The 19,452-nt window shown below is 43.0% G+C and overlaps 1 protein-coding gene across 1 annotated transcript in view; it reads right to left on the bottom strand.

Moving 5' to 3' along the window:
- The window catches only part of UGGT2 (UDP-glucose glycoprotein glucosyltransferase 2), a 272,650-nt gene that overhangs the window by 94,727 nt on the left and 158,471 nt on the right, over nucleotides 1-19,452 (bottom strand). Inside the window, exon 23 of the mRNA XM_034758248.1 lies at nucleotides 12,117-12,244. Coding sequence (XP_034614139.1) covers nucleotides 12,117-12,244 — 128 coding nt within the window. The remainder of the gene's footprint in view (nucleotides 1-12,116; nucleotides 12,245-19,452) is intronic.

Raw genomic sequence — 19,452 nt, 5'->3', positions numbered from 1 at the left:
AGTTGTCAGAGGGAATTTTTCAGTGAACAACAGAAAGAAAGGAACAGAGAGTTGTGGATACAAGTGGATTTTACTATTTAAACTGCTGGACTGCATATTCCATCTTGTAAATGTATAAAGGGGCACATCTCTCCAGAACTATAGATTTAGTAGTTCTTGGTCAGTCACATTCTAAAGGCTTAGAGACTCAAGATTAAAAATCTTGTGACTATGGTGTCCTTAAAGAATCATATTTTTGCAAAAAGCAACAGAGGGTCCTGTGGCACCTTTAAGACTAACAGAAGTATTGGAGCATAAGCTTTCGTGGGTGAATGCCCACTTCATCAGACGTTCACCCACGAAAGCTTATGCTCCAATACTTCTGTTAGTCTTAAAGGTGCCACAGGACCCTCTGTTGCTTTTTGCAAAAATATGATTCTTTAAGGACACCATAGTCACAAGATTTTTAATCTTGAGTCTCTAAGCCTTTAGAATGTGACTGACCAAGAACTACTAAATCTATAGTTCTGGAGAGATGTGCCCCTTTATACATTTACAAGATGGAATATGCAGTCCAGCAGTTTAAATAGTAAAATCCACTTGTATCCACAACTCTCTGTTCCTTTCTTTCTGTTGTTCACTGAAAAATTCCCTCTGACAACTCCCATGAGCAGCCACAGTTAATCAGTCCATCTTTTGGCTGCATCTTATTTATTCCTAGAGTTTCCGCGCCATTTTAACTGAGTTTTTAACTGTTTTATCTCCATCATTAATTTTCTTCTGTCATTTAAAAAACAAACTACAGTTAGCTACCACTGATACTGATATGAGTGCAGTGCTTAGTCAGGATCATGAAACAAGGCTTCGACCAATAGCACATGCATATAAAATCTTAAATGGAGTGGAGCAGGAATTTACCCCATGTGAGAAGGAAGTGTTAGCATTAATTTGGGCCCTACAACATTGGGAATATTCTATATTTGATAGGACTGTCCCCAGTGTATCTTAAAACATCCCACTCTCTGGTAAAGTATGTGCTGACAGGAAAGACTAATGATGGTCATGTTTCTAGTGCCCAGATAGTTAAGTGGACATTAGCATTATTAAATAAAAATGTGAGCACGGAAAAGGTGCCAGTTCTAGCTCCAGTTTCATATGGTCTTATAGTAGAAGAGGAACAGCACGAGTGCCCCCTGCTTGGAATCCCGCCAGGGGAATTTTAATTGTTCCGAGGTGAAGCACTGTTAGGGGATAGCAGAAAAAGTGGATGTAATCTGGTTTGTGGATGGGTCTAGCTACTATAATGAAGGAAAACCATACACATGATATGCTGCAGTAAGAGTGTCAGATGGGATTGTTTCTAGGGAACAGTGTATACCTCACTCAGCACAAGCAGCTGAAATTGTGGCAATAGCAATAGAACTGGGAAATACACCAACAGATAAGAGGGTAGCTATCTTCACAGATTTTGAGTGGGTACTAAGAATTGTAGTAGACTGAATGCCCCAGTGGAAGAAAAGAGGAATGAGATCAGCAGATAACAAGCCTATGGCACATGCTGGGAAACTGTCTTATCTTTGGCACTTAGCACAGCAGAGAACACAGCCAGTAGAAATGGGAAAGATACAGGCTTATAAGAAAGACACTAAGGAGGCTCAGTGAAATAACAGGGCAAATGAGGAAGATAAGGCAGGAACCAAGAAGGGGACATTGTGGCAGCCACAACTCCAATTAGCGCCAATAGCAATAATAGGCGGGCATAAAACAGAACAAATAGATCTAATATCCCTACAGAAAAGAGATCCAGAAATAAAAAGGCTTGTAACTAAAGTGGAACATCAAGAATGGAAAATTTGGCAGCATGATACAGCATTGGTTCTAGTCACCAAAATGAGAGAGAACATGCCAATGTCGGTTGCCCCAACTGAAATAACTTCTGAGATGATAACCCTAGGCCATAATAATGTACACCTGGACACGGAGAAAACTCTCAGCAGAATGCAAGCCGCAGGGTGATGCCCAAATATGACACCTGATATAGAGCAGTATGTAAATAATTGCTTGCCTTGTGCTTCCAATAATGCAGATACTAGATTGGTAAAAGGACTCTTCGGTCACCAAAGAATGCAAATTGATATTAGCCCATTAGCTAAAACTGCAAAAGGGAATCTATATTGCCTAGTAATAATGGATGCATTTACAAAAAGGGTTGAAGCGATACCCACAAGAAACAATACTGAGCTAACTACAGCCCACATCGTAGTTGAGCAAATAATAACATGATGGGATGTTCCCCAAGAGACTGATTCTGATCAAGGACCACATTTTGTGGGAGAAACCACAAAGACTCTGCCAAGCATTTGGTATTAAGCAAAGATTACATAGAGCAGGACACTGTCAAAGCTCAGGACAGGTAGAAAGAATGAACAGAACAATAAAAACAGCCCTGAGGAAGGCGGTATTTCAGCAAGGTAAGGATTGGGACCAGAAACTCCCATGAATCTTAATGGCAATTAGCGGAACTATAGCAGTACATGCCATAACTCCATTTAAAGCTATGACTGGGAGAGATATTCAGTTTACTGGACAATGGTGAGTAACCAGAGTGCACCCAGATGAGCTGCAGCCTAGAATGCAGACAGATCAGTGGATGCAACTTCTGCTAAAATCTGTAGCAGATACTAACAGGCAAATGGCAGTAGCACTTAAAGCAAATGCAAGACAAATGGACATGAGCAGCGGGTGGAGCCCCCCTTTGGGGAGGCTAGCCCCTGGCTCTGCCCCTTCTGCCCATGCTCCCCCCAGGACCGGAGCCCCGAATCCCCCAACACTGTGCAGCTGGAGCTCCTCCACCCCATGCAGCTGGAGCCCAGAAACCCTCTCTCCCCCCGCAGCCAGAGCCCCGAGTCTCCCTCCCTCCATGGCCAGAGGAGCTCTGGGCCAGCTGGAGCCTTGAGTCGCCTCGTTCCGCAGCCAGAGGAGCCCCAAGCCAGCTGGAGCCCTGAGCCTCCCCTATGGCCAGAGTAGCCCCGGGCCAGCCGGAGCCCCCAGCCACACAGGAAAGCTCTTGTCTCCCCAGACACCAAGCTGCCCCACAGGAAAGCTCTTGTCTCTTCTCTTCTGGAAGAAGAACCTGAGCTTTTGATATGCACCATGCCGGTTCTGGGATGTCTGAGGAGGCAATATGTGTTACTCAGCTTCCTGGGTTCATCAGTAATCTCCCTGGAGTCCAAATTCCATAGCCTAAAAGATTCAAATGGAACCTTAAAGTCCCTGGAGCTGCATACTCCTGCTATCCCCAACCTCCCCAGTGTTTCTACCCTCCCCAGTCTAGGCAGGACTTCTCCAGGAAATGGGGCAGGAATAACAGATGCAAACCTCCCCAACTTCTGCCCAACCACTTCCCTCCCTCTCCCCCGCTCTTCTCCCTCCCCCCCAGCATCTCCTGCATGCAGCCAAACAGCTGATCACGGTGGGTGGGAAGTGCTGGGGAGGAGCTGATCAGCCGGACCCATGGCTGGTGGGAGGTGGTGGGGAGGAGGGGGATGAGTGGCCCCCACTGGTGGGTGCTGAGCACCTACTATTTTTTCCCATGGGTGCTCCTGGGCTGGAGCACCCATGGAGTTGGCACTTATGGAGGAGGGATGCTAGGTCCAGATATAGGACTTGGCCCATACCATTGCATGATCACATCTTGGGTGTGCCAGCAGTATGATCTGGGACCATGGTGACAGGTTCATGAGGTCGGAACACTAAAATTTTCTGGGCCATGTTGGGGCTTATCAACATTCGGGTCATGTCCTGTCTAATCTTCCTGAGGACTCTTAGTATGAAAGGAATTGGAAGACAGGTATACCTAGTACCCATGGAATTAGAAACCTGGTGCCCATGGAATTAGAAAAACATCTGATAGGAAGCTGGGACTGGCTCCCCCTCTAGAGCAGAATCTAAGTCACTTGTTCTGGTCAGAAGCAATCAGATCTAAATCCAGGCACCATCTCCCCTGCAAAAGATATCCCACAAAATGAAGCATTTGATTGACCCTTCATCGTTGTCCAAGCATTGATGACTGAGATGGTCTGCTAAAGTGTTCTGTAGTCTGGGACTGTGCAGGGCCACTGGTGTGATGCAGTGACTGATGCACCATTACCAAAGGGGGACTACTTTCTAGCACAGCATTACAGGCAAGTTCCTCCATGTTTGCTGATAACAGTACTTTGCTGTGGTGTCCTGGAACACGTGTACTGTGGCACTTTGAAGTACTGGGAGGAAAGCTATACATGCGAAACAAATGGCTCTCAGTTCCAGGATGTTTATTTGAAGATTCATCTCCTGGGAAGACCAGAAAGTGGTCCAAATGGGCTTCCCATTCTGCTGTGGACACATCTGTCACAAGTGTCATGTTGTGGAGAGATGAGGAGAAGGATACTTCACTGCAGATGAGTAGAAGTTCCTTCTACCAATCTCAAGACAGGACTTTCTGGGGAATCATGATTGTATCTATGTGGTATCTGCCAGGTAGCTGCACTTATCTCAACCACTCTTGCATGAAGCAAAAGTGAAATCTGGCAAATTGCATCATGTAGATGCAGGAAGACATGAGTTTTAGGCAGGTCGTGCTGATATTCTCAGGTAGAGCTGCAGCTGGTTGATTAAATTTAGAAGGCAAGAAATCTGTCTTGTGACACATACGCTTTTGCCACTGAGGAGTTCAGCACTGCCCCTATGTACTCTGTGTTTCGAGCAGGCGTGAGAATGAAGTTGGCTTTGTTGACTCTGAGGCCTAGTTCAGTGAAAAGGTTGAAGATTATTTGGATCATATTGTTCACCGGTTGCAGTAACTGACCTTGGATAAGCCAGTCATCAAGGTATGGATAGACATTAATTCCTCGCTTACTCAGGAATGCTGCCACCATCACTAGACACGCTGTACCGGTAGCAAGATTTTCCTACATGAAATCAGAGTTATTTCTTGTGGACCAGGTGAATTGCAATATGAAAGTAGGCATCTTGCAAGTTGAGAGCTGCAAACCAGTCCTGAGAATTTAGAGTGGGAATTATGGATAATAGAGTCATCATCCTGAACTTGAAAAAATAGATGAAGTTGAGTCGTTGAGGTTCTAGGAAGGGATGCCAACCTCTTTTCTTCTTTGGGACCAAGAAATAATTAAAACAGAACCCCCTGCCCTGTAATTCCATAGGCATATCTCCCATTGATCTGAGTTGCAGGAGGGAATCCACTTCCTTCCTGAGGAACATCTTGTGAGAAGCGTTCTTCTGGATTTTTCTGAAAAGAAGTAGCAGACAGAGCACTTCTGTGGTATTTGCACTTCCCACAGACAGAAGAGGCACTAAGAGTATATATCATTGAAAGGGATTGCTCCCTCCCAAGAGGGTCAGGTCTTGGATCCAGGGGATTTGGACTCTGCCCTGTCATGATGGGGGCGGGAGGGGAAGAGGAAGGGAGTGGCCCGTGGGCTCAAAACCCCTAAAATCTTTTTTTTTTCAATATGCCAAAGGGCTTAAAAGACTAAAACTAACAACTATAACTATCTAGCTGGAAAGATAAATTGTATCTTACAGAGACACAAACACTGCAGATGTTCTATCTTGTAGCCATAGTCACTAAGAAGGAACTGGATCTACAAGGTGCCAAAGGGCAAGCTGGACACAGGCTACTCAGAAGATTCTAATCTTGCACACATAGGGCACACACACACACACCAGAAGTGGAATTCATGTGGACAACTACTCGAAGAACTCATAGATAGACCTGAACTCGTCAAGGAGAAGAGGGAGTCTAGTATATCAAGTATCTGAGTGTCAACTTGAAATAAACAATGTTGTTAAACCCAGATAGTAAATCTCTTTCGCTTGACATAGTATGTATGCCCGATGGAGTCCATTCCATTATGTATGAGTATGTTCTGGACCTCTGAGGAGCAGGTTGTCTCTAATAGTATCAGCCGGCCTGCATCCACATTGTGAGGTGTAGGGAAGATGGATCCAGATGGAGATTTTGCCCATCACTTTCTAGTATTAACTCTAGCTGAAGAGGTAATTTGGTTGGAGGCCAAATAAAGAGATTCAATAAGTCTGACAACCAGAATTCCCTTGGCCAGGCCGGTGCCAACCTGACCATCTTGGCTGAGTTCTGTCTTTGTATCCAGTTGGAAAAGTATTTGGAATTATTGGAATTGGACGGCATGCATATATTAGTCTTGAAGCCCAGGGGATAAGAAATGCCTCTGACAGAGAACCCAGGCACTGACCCTTTCTGGATCAGAATCTAAAACATTTCTTATTCTTTTTTGGTGTCTATGGAGGGTCAGCCCCATCTGGTGAATATGTCCTATATGATAGTGTCTTTCACTGTGCTCACTTGCAAACGGCCTGCTGAGATGATCTGCTAGAACATTCTGCAGGCCTAGTAAGTAATGGGTCATTGCAGTAATTTTCTATCAAATCCAGTACTTCTATAGATGCACAGATTATTGAGAAATGGGGGTGGCTCTTGCTCCCCCTTGCCTATTGATATACACCATAACAGTGGTGTTGTCTTACATAATCTGAATGGTTAAGCCTTTTAGAACTGGTAGGAATTTTGTGCAAGCCTGATGAATGGCCCTCAGCTTTGGGATATTGGTTGAGTTTTCTGAGTTGATCAGAGACCTTGAGTGTCCCTGAAGCCTGAGACAAACTCTTACTGATGACCAAGGTTAGGCTCATAACTGTTTGATCAGACCAGGGGTCGGCAACCTTTCAGAAGTGGTGCGCCAAGTCTTCATTTATGCACTCTAATTTAAGGTTTTGTGTGCCAGTAATACATTTTAACATTTTTAGAAGGTCTATCTCTATAATATATAACTAAACTATTGTTGTATGTAAAGTAAATAAGGTTTTTAAAATATTTAAGAAACTTCATTTAAAATTATATTAAAATGCAGTGTAGTGTGATCCTTGCCCTTGCTTTTCCTTGCTGAGTTTTCCAATGTCTGGAACGTATTTGGATACTTTAAGCTGCACACAGGCTTCTGAATGATCAGTTGTTAACCGGCTCCAAGAGGGACAGAGGATAGATTTCATGTGTGAAAACGCCTGTTCACACAGGTACGTGGATCCAAATGCTGAAAGCACTGCAAATGCAATTTTCTTCAAACAGTTAAATTTTACTGGCAGGGATGTCCAGCAGGTCAGAATAGAGGCCCCATGATCTCTCTCAGTACTTTTAAGTGCACTCCGCAGCTCTCCAAACTTTGATGCCCACAAATCTGAGCTTTTTAACTGAATGAGCTGCATTTCGAAATCTTCAACATCCATCCACTGAAATACAGACAAATCCAAGTTGCTTTTGTTGAACTTTTCAGGTTTTAATTAAAAAAGAAAGCATTGGGCCAAATTGCTGGAAATCTTGAAATCTGTCAGAAAATTCTGATTCCAGTTCTTGCATGTACATTCCAATCTCATCAACACTGACGGTGCAACGTGTCGATAGCTCTTATGTGTTGGAAGTAGCGGAAACTCAAAGTTTGAATATCCCAAGAAAAAACTGCTAGTTTTACAACAAATGCCTTCCCCAATGCCCTACACCCTGGAGATGGAGGTTGAGTTCGTTTAGGTGAGCGGTGTTGTCAGTTAGAAACAGAGCTTGCACAGCCATTTGTCATCATCCAATTTGGGGTAGTTTTGTCCTTTTTCCGACAAAAAGGCCTTGATTGCATCAAAACAGTTTACAGAGTGCACCAAAACCTTGCCATGACTTAGCCACTGAATGTTGCTCTGAAGTGGAATGTCATTATAAGCACTGTCCATCTCTTCTACCAGTGCTTGAAACGGTCTGTGAGTCAAAGCAGGTCGAGCAACAAGGACATTCACAATTTGCACTACTGCATTCATGACATTAAGCAGCTCTGAATTAGAGACTTTAGCACACAGGTTTTCTTGATGGACGATACAATGAAATTTGACTATCAGGCGGCCAATTTGATCTTCAAGTAACTTTACAAATCCCTTCTGTTTTCTGACCATGGCAGGAGCACCATCTGTTGTCACACAAAATATTTTTCTGATGTCAACTCCTCGTTCTTCAAAATGATTTACAAAAGTTTCTGCTATATCTTCCCCCTTTGTTGTGCCATGCAGGGGTTTTAGGCAACAAAATTCCTCTTGGATTTCATCGGAAGCACAATATCTTGCAACAACTGCCAAACGTGGAACATTGTTTATATCTACACTCTCATCAACTGCAACGCTAAATACTGCTGTATCCTCTAATGCAGTCGTCTGCTTTTCGTTAATGTTTTCTGCCATTTCGCTTACGCGTCTCTCAACTATTCTGGCAGAGACAGGCAGTTCTTTTATTCTAGATATGCATCTTTATTTGACAAATCATTGAACAAAACCTCCAAACTGCTGAGAAAAAGTTCTTTCATATATTCCCCAGTACACTGTTCCACCTGATGTGATAGTGATGTAAGCAGCAAATCAGGACTTAAAAATATCCCAGTACAGTGGCTCTGGAACAATTTTTAAGGTGGGGGTGCTGAGATGTGCCCCCTCTTGCCCCTGTCTGCACCCCTCATTGCCCCAGGCTGGGGCCAGTGGGCCACAGCTGGGGGGGCGGCTGCAGAGCCTGAGGCCGGTGGCCGGGACCCCAGAATGGCAGCAGAGCCCCCGGGACTGGCAGCGGGCTGAGCGGGGCTGGCGGACGGGATCCCGGGTGGCAGGGGGCTGGCATCAGGGACCCCAGGATGGAAGCAGAGCCCCCAGGACCGGTGGCCAGGACCCGGACACTGTGAGTACCACTCAAAATCATCTTGCGTGCTGCCTTTGACACATGTGCCATAGGTTGCTGACCCCTGGATCAGACATACTATGGTGTCAAATCTTTGACTCAGATAAGCCTGTGCTGTGGTGAAGTCCAGTACTGCCCCTATAAGTTGTATTGTTTGGATAGAAACTTAACACAAACTTTTCCTTGTTGACTCTCAGTCCTAAGGAGGTGAAAGGCACAGTACCTGACAAATGGTGTAGTTCAAATGCTAAGGAGATCTCCCCCAAACGAGCCAGTAGCCTGTGTAAAGGAAAACTTGGATTCCTTGTTTTCTCTGGTATGCATCCACTACCGCCAGGCATTTGGTAAACACCAAATGGATCAAATGGCAGAACCCTGTACTGGTAGTGGGAATTGCCTACCTGCAACCTCAGGTATTTCCTGTGGGCAAGATGGATAGCTGTATCAAAGCATGCATCCTGAATTTTGAGAGCTGTTTTCTAATCCTGTGAATATAGATGGAATTACTGCAGCTAGTGTTACAATCCTGAACTTGAACTTCCAGATTAAGGTGTTCAGATGTCTCATGTCCCGAATTGGGTGCCAGCCTCCCTTTAGAAGTATCAGAAAGTAATGGGAACAAACTTCATTCCTCCCCCCCATAATCAAAGCATTGCTTCCACTGCTCTGAACTCCACTTCTTGATGGGGCATGCTCTCATGAAAGGGGTCTCTCGTGACAGCAATCTCTGTATCTTTTTGGCTAATTCAGACTCTGTGATGTGAGAAGTATACCTGTTTCTGATAGGGTCGAGGCCTAAACTCTGGTGTAAACACTTCCAAAGATTTCACTGTTGCCCTAGAACCTTTCAAGGAATGCAGGGCCTATCTGTTTTGGCCCTTAACAATTTACACCCCTCAAAGGCAGACTTTCTACGGTCAACTGCAATTTCTTAAGTATTCCCGATAACTGTAACCAAGAAGATATCGTCATGGTTATAGATGAAGCCTATGGCTTGGACTTGGATGTGCCTGTTGTCTTGTCCGTTCATGGGCTGCCATCACTGCCAGGCACAGGATGAGTGTAAAATGTATACCTCCACTTTGGATGCTTATACAGACACCAGGTGACTGTCAGAGTAATGTAGCTGGCTCTAGCAGACCTTCATTTATTGGTGTCACAAGTCGTCCAGGAACACAGGTGTGCAAAATGTCCAGAAGCTTATGTGATTTCTCCTGGACAACTTTCATGAGGATCTTGAGTGTATCAACCAAGAGACATAGCAGCCCCTGAAAGGTTTTGTAGTCATCAAGCTGCATGTTAGTGGAAGAAGGAATCACAGCCTCATCAGGCAACAAAGAAGAGATGGGAGTTGGAATGTTGTGTTCCTGAGTCTGCAGATCCTCTTCCTCAGAGCCTTGGTCATGTGCATGCTCATCTGGAGGGATCACTGGTTGAGCCATCTGCAGTGCTCCCTGCTGCTTTGCTGGAGACAGATACCTCACTCTAGATTGAGCTGTTGGTGCTGCCTTCCATGGCAGTTATAAGACTGACAGTGCCCAGTAGGACCAAGGCTGCTGGTAGAAGTATGGAACAGAGGGCCAAGAGCTCTTAGGCCTAGGGTAGTTGTGCCCTATACTCCATTTCAAAAATATGGAACAAACTATCTAGACCCAGGGGAATATGTTGGTGACACCTCCCTCCGGCTATCTGAGTCTAAAGCAAAGAAAGAGTACTCCTCCTCTAAAGTTGAAGCAGTACTAGCTCGAGTACATAGTAAGAGCTTAATGAGCCCTAGCACATACCACAATGGGCTTGGTACTGAGCCTGAGATAGTTGTCCATATTACAAGTGGAAACTTTACCACAAATAACAGAGGTGACCACAGAAAGAGTTAAATCTCCTGAAGCTATAAAGCCTCCCACAGTACTGAGAAAATCAGTATCATAGGCAGATAAATAGAAGGCATTAGTACTGGAGCGCTCGTACCAATGACACCAGTACTGGGAGCTTTGACAAAATTTCAGTATTAGGTGATGCATGAAGCTCCAAATGAGCCAGGAATAGAGCAGAGTGACTGGTACTGGAGTGGGTGCCCAGAGGGACCCTTCTTGGGCCTTAAGCTACCTTTTTCCGTGGAAGAGCAAAAGGATTTCTGCTTTTAGAGCTAGCACCCAGAGAGGGTGACCTAGATCTATGTCCCTGAGAGGAGCTATTCTCCTTCCTTCCCTTGACTTCAGAAGTTGTACTGGTTCAAGAGGACGATTTTTTAGAAACGTTACTCACAGAGCTGCAAACTGAGGAGCTGACAGGAGCACCTATTGAAGAGAATTGCTTAGGGATTTCAGTCCCATTCACTCCAAGATATGAAGAGGGGTGCATGGACCCCTACAGCAAAAACAGCTTTATGGCAGTCTATCTTGTCTTTTGTGTTCTGTTTAAGAATGACTTGCAAATAGCAAACCTCTCAGGTATGTGTTCCTCATTAAGGCATAATAAACATCTGGCATGCCCTTCATTACAGGGCATTACTGCCTTGCAAGGAGGACAGTTTCAAGTCCTGCAGACTTTTGTTCCACCATAAGAGCTCAGCCTGGAACCAGGAAAGACTCACAGGAAAAAAAAAATTTGTTTTGCTTTTCTTGTTTAAAAAGGAAACATTATGAAAAACCTAGAACTAAAGACTAACTAATCAAATAACTATCTAAAGTTATTTACAACTATTTACACAGGAACAGTGAGTGGGAAACTCGGGCTATGGCTACACTAGAAAGTTTACAGTGGCGGAGCTGCAGCAATGCAGTTGCACTGCTGTAAACTAATGTAACCGCTCTAAGCAGACAGGAGAGGTGTCTCCTGTCACCTTAACTACTCCAGCCCCATGTGCAGCAGCAGCTATGTCAGCAGGAGAGCTGACATAGCACCGTCTACATTGGCTGTCTATACGAGTGCCTAGGTTGGTGTAACTTTTATTGCTCAGGGGGGTTGCTTTTTCACACCCCTGAGTGACATAAGTAATACCGCAGTAAGTGGTAATATAGTCATAGCCTGAGACACTGCCTATGTGCCTACCTGAAGCCACAGGCAGTAAGAAGGAACTAAGGGATACACTCCACGCTTTATGCCTTTGGATGGGAGGCATGAGGACACTTGGAGAACAAGGGAAGTCCCAACAGAAGATGCTGTCCAAAAGAATCCAAACTCGGGCACATGCACACCAAGAGTGGAATACGTATGGACAAACACTGAAAGAAGACCTAGATATCCTCTAGAAGAAAGTGAAATAATTAGACACAGGTGATAAACTCAAATGAGTTTCACATGCACTTAGACAACAGATTCCCCAAACCCAAAAGTGTTTTACTCTTTAGAGCTGATCCCCATCTCTTTGACAACGCCTTTAATCTTCTCTGCTGATGTACTGAATGTTATCGTTTCCAACAAATGAAAATCTTCAGTATAGAACTCATTTTCATCCAAAGGACCCAGGACCTTAAGAGGAAAAAGAAATGACACTATTTTACTAGAAGCTTAGGTTTTCAAAAATATTTCCTCTGAAAGCAAAAAATACACTCCATTTTTAATAAAGTAAAATTTTCAGTATTAAAAATCGCTCTCCTGCATACCACTAGATTTTACTATTTATACAATATTCATGCTGTGAAAATTCCAGCATTTACAATTTTCTATTAATTAAATTGAACTACAGTATATGATATCCCTAATAGTAAGTAGAAAAAATTCATCAGGCAAACAAGGGATGCATCTATTGTAAAAAACAGTTACAACAGGAACATCCACAAATACGTGTATAAGGCTATCACAGCATTTCCATTATACATGCCTATTTACAGAAATAATAATAATTAATGGAGATATCCTATCTCCTAGAACTGGAAGGGACCTTGAAAGGTCATTGAGACCAGCCCCCTGCCTTCACTAGCAGGACCAAGTACTGATTTTGCCCCAGATCCCTAAGAGGCCCCCTCAAGGATTGAATTCACAACCCTGGGTTTAGCAGACCAATGCTCAAACCACTGAGGCTAGGTCTACACTACCCGCCTGAATCGGCGGGTAGAAATCGATCTCTCGGGGATTGAATTATCGCGTCTCGTTGGGACGTGACAATCAATCCCCGAATCGACGCTCTTACTCCACCAGTGGAGGTGGGAGTAAGCGCCGTCGATGGGGAGCCGCGGAGGTCGATTTTGCCGCCATCCTCACAGTGGGGTAAGTCGGCTCCGATACGTCGAATTCAGCTACGCTATTTGTATAGCTGAATTTGCGTATCTTAAATCGACCCGCCCCCCCCAGTGAAGACCTGCCCTGAACTATCCCTCTCCCCCATTATTTGGCAACATAAATTCCTTTTAAACAAAAGCTCAAAGAAAAAAAGTGCAAAATTTGAACACAAATCACCACGATCCTGCCTTGTGTTTAGTTGTTAAATCCTATAATACCTTCATTGTGTCCTACATCAGAACTATTTTAGTGTATTGGTGTGCAAAAAGTCGTTTAAAATTTTTTGGGAAATCAATACATTCCATCGTACACATGCCAAAACATATAAGAATATGAGTACACACACACACACACACACACACACACACACACACTATTTTCAGTTATCCAGTCTCAGTGGAAGTAGAAGTAAATGGACAGGTGATGTTTTCAGAAGATTAAGTAGCAATGAAGGGCCTAACCAAAGACACTGGAGGTCAGTGGGAGTCTCGCAGTTGATTTCAATGGGTTTTGGATTGAACTGTAAAATCATTATGGCAAGAGTATAACATTTTTCCATTTCGTTTTAGGAAACTGTTGAAAAGGCAATGGGAGTTGAAATGGGAGTTTTACCACTGACTTCTATGGGGACAGGATTTCATTCTAGGTCTTAGAAGGTCTTATTATTATTCTTAAATAAAACATCAATAACAATAATTGATTGAAAAAGAGAGAAATGTAAAGTGCCCTTTTGGTCAGGAAAATGATTCTGAAAAATTGCATGGCCTTATTCAATACATCTTATTGCTGTGTGCACTTAGGGTCATCTTTTGACATAAAGAAATTTTTCATTGTTTTTTATTCCTTCTAAAACTATAGAGCTGATGCAGCTAACAGAGTGGGTTTGTGATAGGGTGCCTGGCCCTTCTAGGGGTGATGAGGTAAGCCTTGCCTGTTACCTAGAAGTTAACCACTTGCAGATTGTGATCTGGACTCAATTACAATTAGTGATCACAATTGTGGAGGGGTCCGGGAGGACATCATATAGAGGGAAAAGAACTAAGTGAAGGAGGAGACCCTAGAGGGAAGAGTTTTCTCTTTCTGGAAAAGGACTGGCATGCTCGCGAGTACCACAGGGGGTAGGGTAAGCTCCTGTGGGAGGCCCTGAGATAGGGCCTGTAAGAAGCAGGTCGGTCTCTGGGGGAAGCTGCCAGAGTCCCTGGAGAGGGGATGCAGTGGGGAAACCTGCTAGGAAGAAGGGTCTCTAGGGAGAAACGCCCAGGGAGGCACTGCTCATCCAAAGGAGCAAAGAAGGAACTCTGTACTCCCCAGGAGCAGAGGTGAAGAGCAAGGAACTTCAGCATAATCTGAGGGGCAGAAGGATCTTGTATTTGGACGTTGTTTTGGATTTTTTAGTTGGACTTTTACCTCAGAAGGGGATAGAAATAGAGAGGTAACCTGGGCTGGAGGGCTAGACCATGAAAGAATTAGCCAGAGATAGGCCATCACAGGAGGGCATCACAGGAGGTGCTATAGACTAATACCCTTGCAACGCTATACTATGATGACAGGGAGCACTACAGCAGTTAGTCAAGCTGCTTGCAAGACTGCATTCTATTTTGACTTGTATCAACATAATTGTTTGCTAGGTTCCAATTTCAGGACCAAAGTTTGCTCTCTGTTATACCTGTGCAACTTTTTTTACACAAGTTATGCCAATAAGGCAAAATATACTTACTTATGAAATAGCTTGTTAATTACTGTTCAAAACCATTTACACAGTATGCAAACTTCTCCCTATTGTCTTAGAAAAAAAGTAAAGAGCTCAGAAATAGTCATGTTATTATCCTGAAAATTTAAATTTCTTTTAAAAATCTTTGTGGTTTTCTAGCAAAAATCCCAAGAAAATGACATAATGCTTTTCAAGTCAGGAACCAGTTTCTAAATGTGTTACAACTAGATCTAGAAGTGTTAAATAGTTGAATTAATTTCAAATAATCATCATTCATTAACTTTGAAGAACAATTCCACTGTGAAAAGTTATTGTAAAAATATATTAGTAAATCTAAAGTAGACATTTTCAATGCCCTCATCATATCTTGGTGATGTTGCACTGGTATAAATGAAGACTGATTTTGGCTTGCAAATTGTTTAGGCCAAATTTTGTCAATGGAAGTTGTATGTAATACTGGTTCATGCATGAGCCAGAGAGACCCTGGCATGATTTTCAGATTCCATGCTGAGTTTGCCGGGCTGGCAGATAGCAAAATAAAAGGTGTTTTTTCTTATTAACTGAAAAAGTTTGGTATTGAAGTCATTGAGAGATCCACATAGAACCTAACACCAACATTTTTAGTCATCTTTCTAAGAAAAACTGAACATCATTTGTTCATTGCATCAAGGTATGAGGGCAACTGTAGTGCAAGAAAACATAGAACCAAATGCCTTTGACATTAACAAGGGGTGAAATGGGTGTGTCTTAGCCCCCATGCTTTCTAACATCTACTTTTCATTCCTGCTGCTTCATGCATTTAAGGACAGCAATGATGGCATTTATTTTCGGACGAGATGGAGACTTATTCAACACTGCATGGTTCAGAGCGAAAAACAAGGTGAAAGAGCTGGTTCTGAGAGGTTTCCAGTTTGCGGATAATACAACATTGGTTGCCCATAGTGAATCTTTCCTGCAAATCTCTTGGGTAGATTTTCTGCATCATGTAAGGGCTTCAGGTTGACAATTAGTTTCAATAAAACTGTAATCATATACCAAGGGGTGGAAGAACCAATGACTGACATCACTCTGGAGGGTAAAATTTTTCAAGTTGTCAACAGTTTTTGCTACTTGGGTTCTATGATTAGCAGGAATCTTGACCTTCAGACTGAACTGACTAACTGAATTTGAAAAGCAGCTAAGAATTTCAGGTTATTACAGAAATGTGCATGGAATAACAGCAAACTATCAGCTGAGGTGAAGATACAAATCTACGAGACTTGTGTGCTGTCATCCCCACTTCATGGTTCAGAAATGTGGACTACATATGCTAGGCTCATCAAGAGACTGAACAGCTTCCACATGAGATGTCTGTGCAAGATCATGGAAATAAAGTGGGAAGACAAAATACCAAACACAGAGGTGCTGTAGCGTGCAGGACTGACACACTTAGAAACTACTATTAAGAAAAGGAGGTTGCAATGGCACAGTCATGTCAGGAGAATGGGAGGAGACTCTATTCCCAATAATATTTTGTACAACAAGATTCTAGATGGCTCTAGAAAGCAGGGCTGCTTTTTATGGCGGTATTACAATGTGTACAAAAATAATATGAAGTCATTCAACATCAGTGTAGAAAGCTGGGAGGAGTGCGCAGAATCCCGCCCAATCTTGAGGGAATATCTGGCACTGGGTGCAGCTGTACACGAAGCGGCTTTTATCCAGCAAAGTGAGAAAGAAGAAAGCAGCATGCTGTAATCTTGGACTCCAACTCAGACAACACATGGAGCTGTGAAATTTGTAACAAGCTGTGTCGCTCTTTAATTGGGGCTTGTCAGCCATAAGCAGATTCATCAAGCACCCGACTAGACCTCTTACGTGTACGCCATGATCCAGTGGATCGATGGTTGCCTAACCTAAGTAAAATTGCACATTAAATTAATGAATAACTATTGCCCCTGATATCCAAGTATTTAAAGGGCAGGTCCTCTTTGGAAAGTGACTTAAAATGGCACCTTTTTAATTAAAGAACCAGTCTGTTGTTATGTGTGGTAAGAGACATATCTGCTTACTTAGGTGATTAAAACTAAGTTTCTAGTTATGCTCTGCTTTTTATTAGTGTTAGTATGGCAGAGCCAATACAGCTAAGAGAAAGCAAGTGTGATTCTATTATTTTTTTGTGTAACTGCAATAGCAGCAACAAAACTGTTTACTCAGTTTTGGTTAGCTGGACCTGTACTCCTAGGAAGCCAGTGCGGATGGTCAAGTATAACTAAGAGAATAATTTAAAAATAATAGGGTTGCAGACATATAGTTGAAGGCCTGACACAGTCTGAATAATATTTATTCCTAATGACGATGTATTAGGAAGAAAGAACGCAAACTTGACTCTAATATCTCAAGTTTAGCTTGCAGATAGACAGAACAAATTGTATTTGTAAACTGGGCACATTTGATATGAATGTCTGTGATGGGGTGTCTACCTCACACAGGACTGAGAGGGGTTAAGGTGGCCAGCTAAGCTGATTAACTGCCCAGGCTGCACCTGAAGGAGACAGGGAGCAGCCACTGATTGGAAATAGGCTCAGCTGGGCAAGAACCGGAGGGCCCTGTATAAAGCCCAGGAGCTGTGAGCCCCAAGAGGTTGAAAGGATGTAATCAACAGCCACCCTATGGAGGAGAGAGCTTGGGCTGGCAAACTGAGCAAGAGGGGGAAGCCAGACAGGTAGAAAGAAGCACAGGGAAACAGCAGCAAGGGGTATGACTGTACAGACCTTGGCTGCTTGTTATAGGGTCCCTGGGCTGGAAGCCAGTGTAGAAAGAGGGCCTGGGTTCCCCTACCCTACCTGCCAGTGGCACTTTGGGGGGAGAGATAGCTCAGTGGTTTGAGCATTGGCCTACTAAATCCAGGATTGTGAGTTCAATCCTTGAGGGGGCCATTTAGGGAACTGGGGTAAAAAAATCTGTCTGGTGATTGGTCCTGCTTTGAGTAGGGGGTTGGACTAGATGATCTCCTGAGGTCCCTTCCAACCCTGATATTCTATGATGCATAAGGCACTGGAGACGCCAGCTGGTCCAGAAGGACATTGATTTCCTTCGAAGGGGACAGCCTTATTGACCTGGCCAGAAGGCTGAGCCATGAACAGGAAGCTGCAGTTCTGGGAATGAGAAGGGCTGCAAGGTGAAAGAGACAATGGGTAGTGACCGTACCAGAGGAAGACATTACCTGGCAAGAGTTAATCTCCAGAGTCGCCAGGAGGAGGCGCCAAGTGGTGAGTGGACCCTATGACAGATGTCACTGAGAGTCAAACATACAACCCTACAATGCAATTTTAAGGAGTACTTTTCAGGCTACAACCACACTTTAACAACTATTCTTGTTTCTGTAGTATAATGCCATACACTTGAGGTTTAGAAAACAGAAACAGTGATGTGGTATGTTTTTCAAGAATAGCATGATCATTTTTCAGGATAATAAAATTAAAGACAAAATATTTCTATAGCTATTTATTTGTTCTCCCTAAGACTACAGAGAAAAGCCTGAATGCAATACAAACCATGTCTTACCAGTCATTAGAAATCATATTTTCATTATATAGGTGTCACAGTTACAGAGCGAGCTGCACTTTAGACTGCTCTGAGAGCACTCTCAGGTGATAAGCCTGACTTTCTGTACCTCTCTTAAAGGATGGAACCCCACCATTCAACCACTTTTGGACTGGATCTCTTGGTTGCAGCCCGTTTCCCAAATGTATTTAGGAGCTATAAGCCCTATTTCTCCAGAAAACTAACCAGTAAACTGATAAAAGTGATTCAAAAGCAGCTGCCTCAAAACAAAGGATTATTTATTCACCCAAAGGTACAAAGCACACAAAGAATGAAAAATACAAATATTTCCCTCATTTTCCACAATATGTTACAGCTTGCTGACACTACCTGTATAAAAATGTGGACAGTATCAAGATAAGAATTTATTCTGAAGTACCAGTAGTAGTATTTCAAGCACTAAGCTATCTGTTTAAGAATAATAAATTAGCTTCTAAGGTCGCTGTGATCATTATGTTTAATAGTATTAATTTTTGCTAAGCGTTATAATCATCGGTCCAAAGCACTGAATGCTAAATAACTTTTCTACTCATAATGCAGTTTAGTGGAACAAAGATGTTTTATGCATTATCCAGCCCCACAAAAAACAACAAACAGTCAAAGTTGTACACATATTCAATTTAAAAAAAACTCTTCATTTCATAAACCATTTAAGGTTGCTAAATGACAATAATGTACTTAAATATTACATCACTTTCCTTAGATCAGGAAATGAATAGTTAGGGACATCCGAAATCTTATACTGCCCATACATTAAGCAAAAAATTATTATTTTTACAAAATGTAAAGAAATAGAGGTTACTTATCAGTAGCTGTAGTTTGAGGGATGGCTCTGCCTATTCATACTTATGGGATTCAAGGTGCTTGAACTAGAGTGATCGAGAACTTTCTGGAAAGCTGTGCCAGATGGGATTGACACAAGGAAGACCTCACAGCACCAAATGTTTGGGGTCCAAGGCCATATATAGCCTCTCCTGGACTTCACAGGAGATCTCCAAGGAAGAGAGGAAGGTGAGTGAGGAATGTGAATATGCACAGATATTTATTAAAAAAAAAAAAAAAAAAGGTAAATAACCTCTCTTTCTTCTTTGGGGAAACCTCTGCACCTTTCTGTTCATGTGAGACTAGCATGCAATACAGCCTAGATGGATGATGGATTGAA

The sequence above is a fragment of the Trachemys scripta genome, chromosome 1, assembly GCF_013100865.1.
Source record: "Trachemys scripta elegans isolate TJP31775 chromosome 1, CAS_Tse_1.0, whole genome shotgun sequence".
NCBI lineage: Eukaryota > Metazoa > Chordata > Testudines > Emydidae > Trachemys > Trachemys scripta.
The sequence above is the reverse complement of the archived record's forward strand: the minus strand, read 5'-3'. Positions and strand labels throughout refer to the sequence as shown.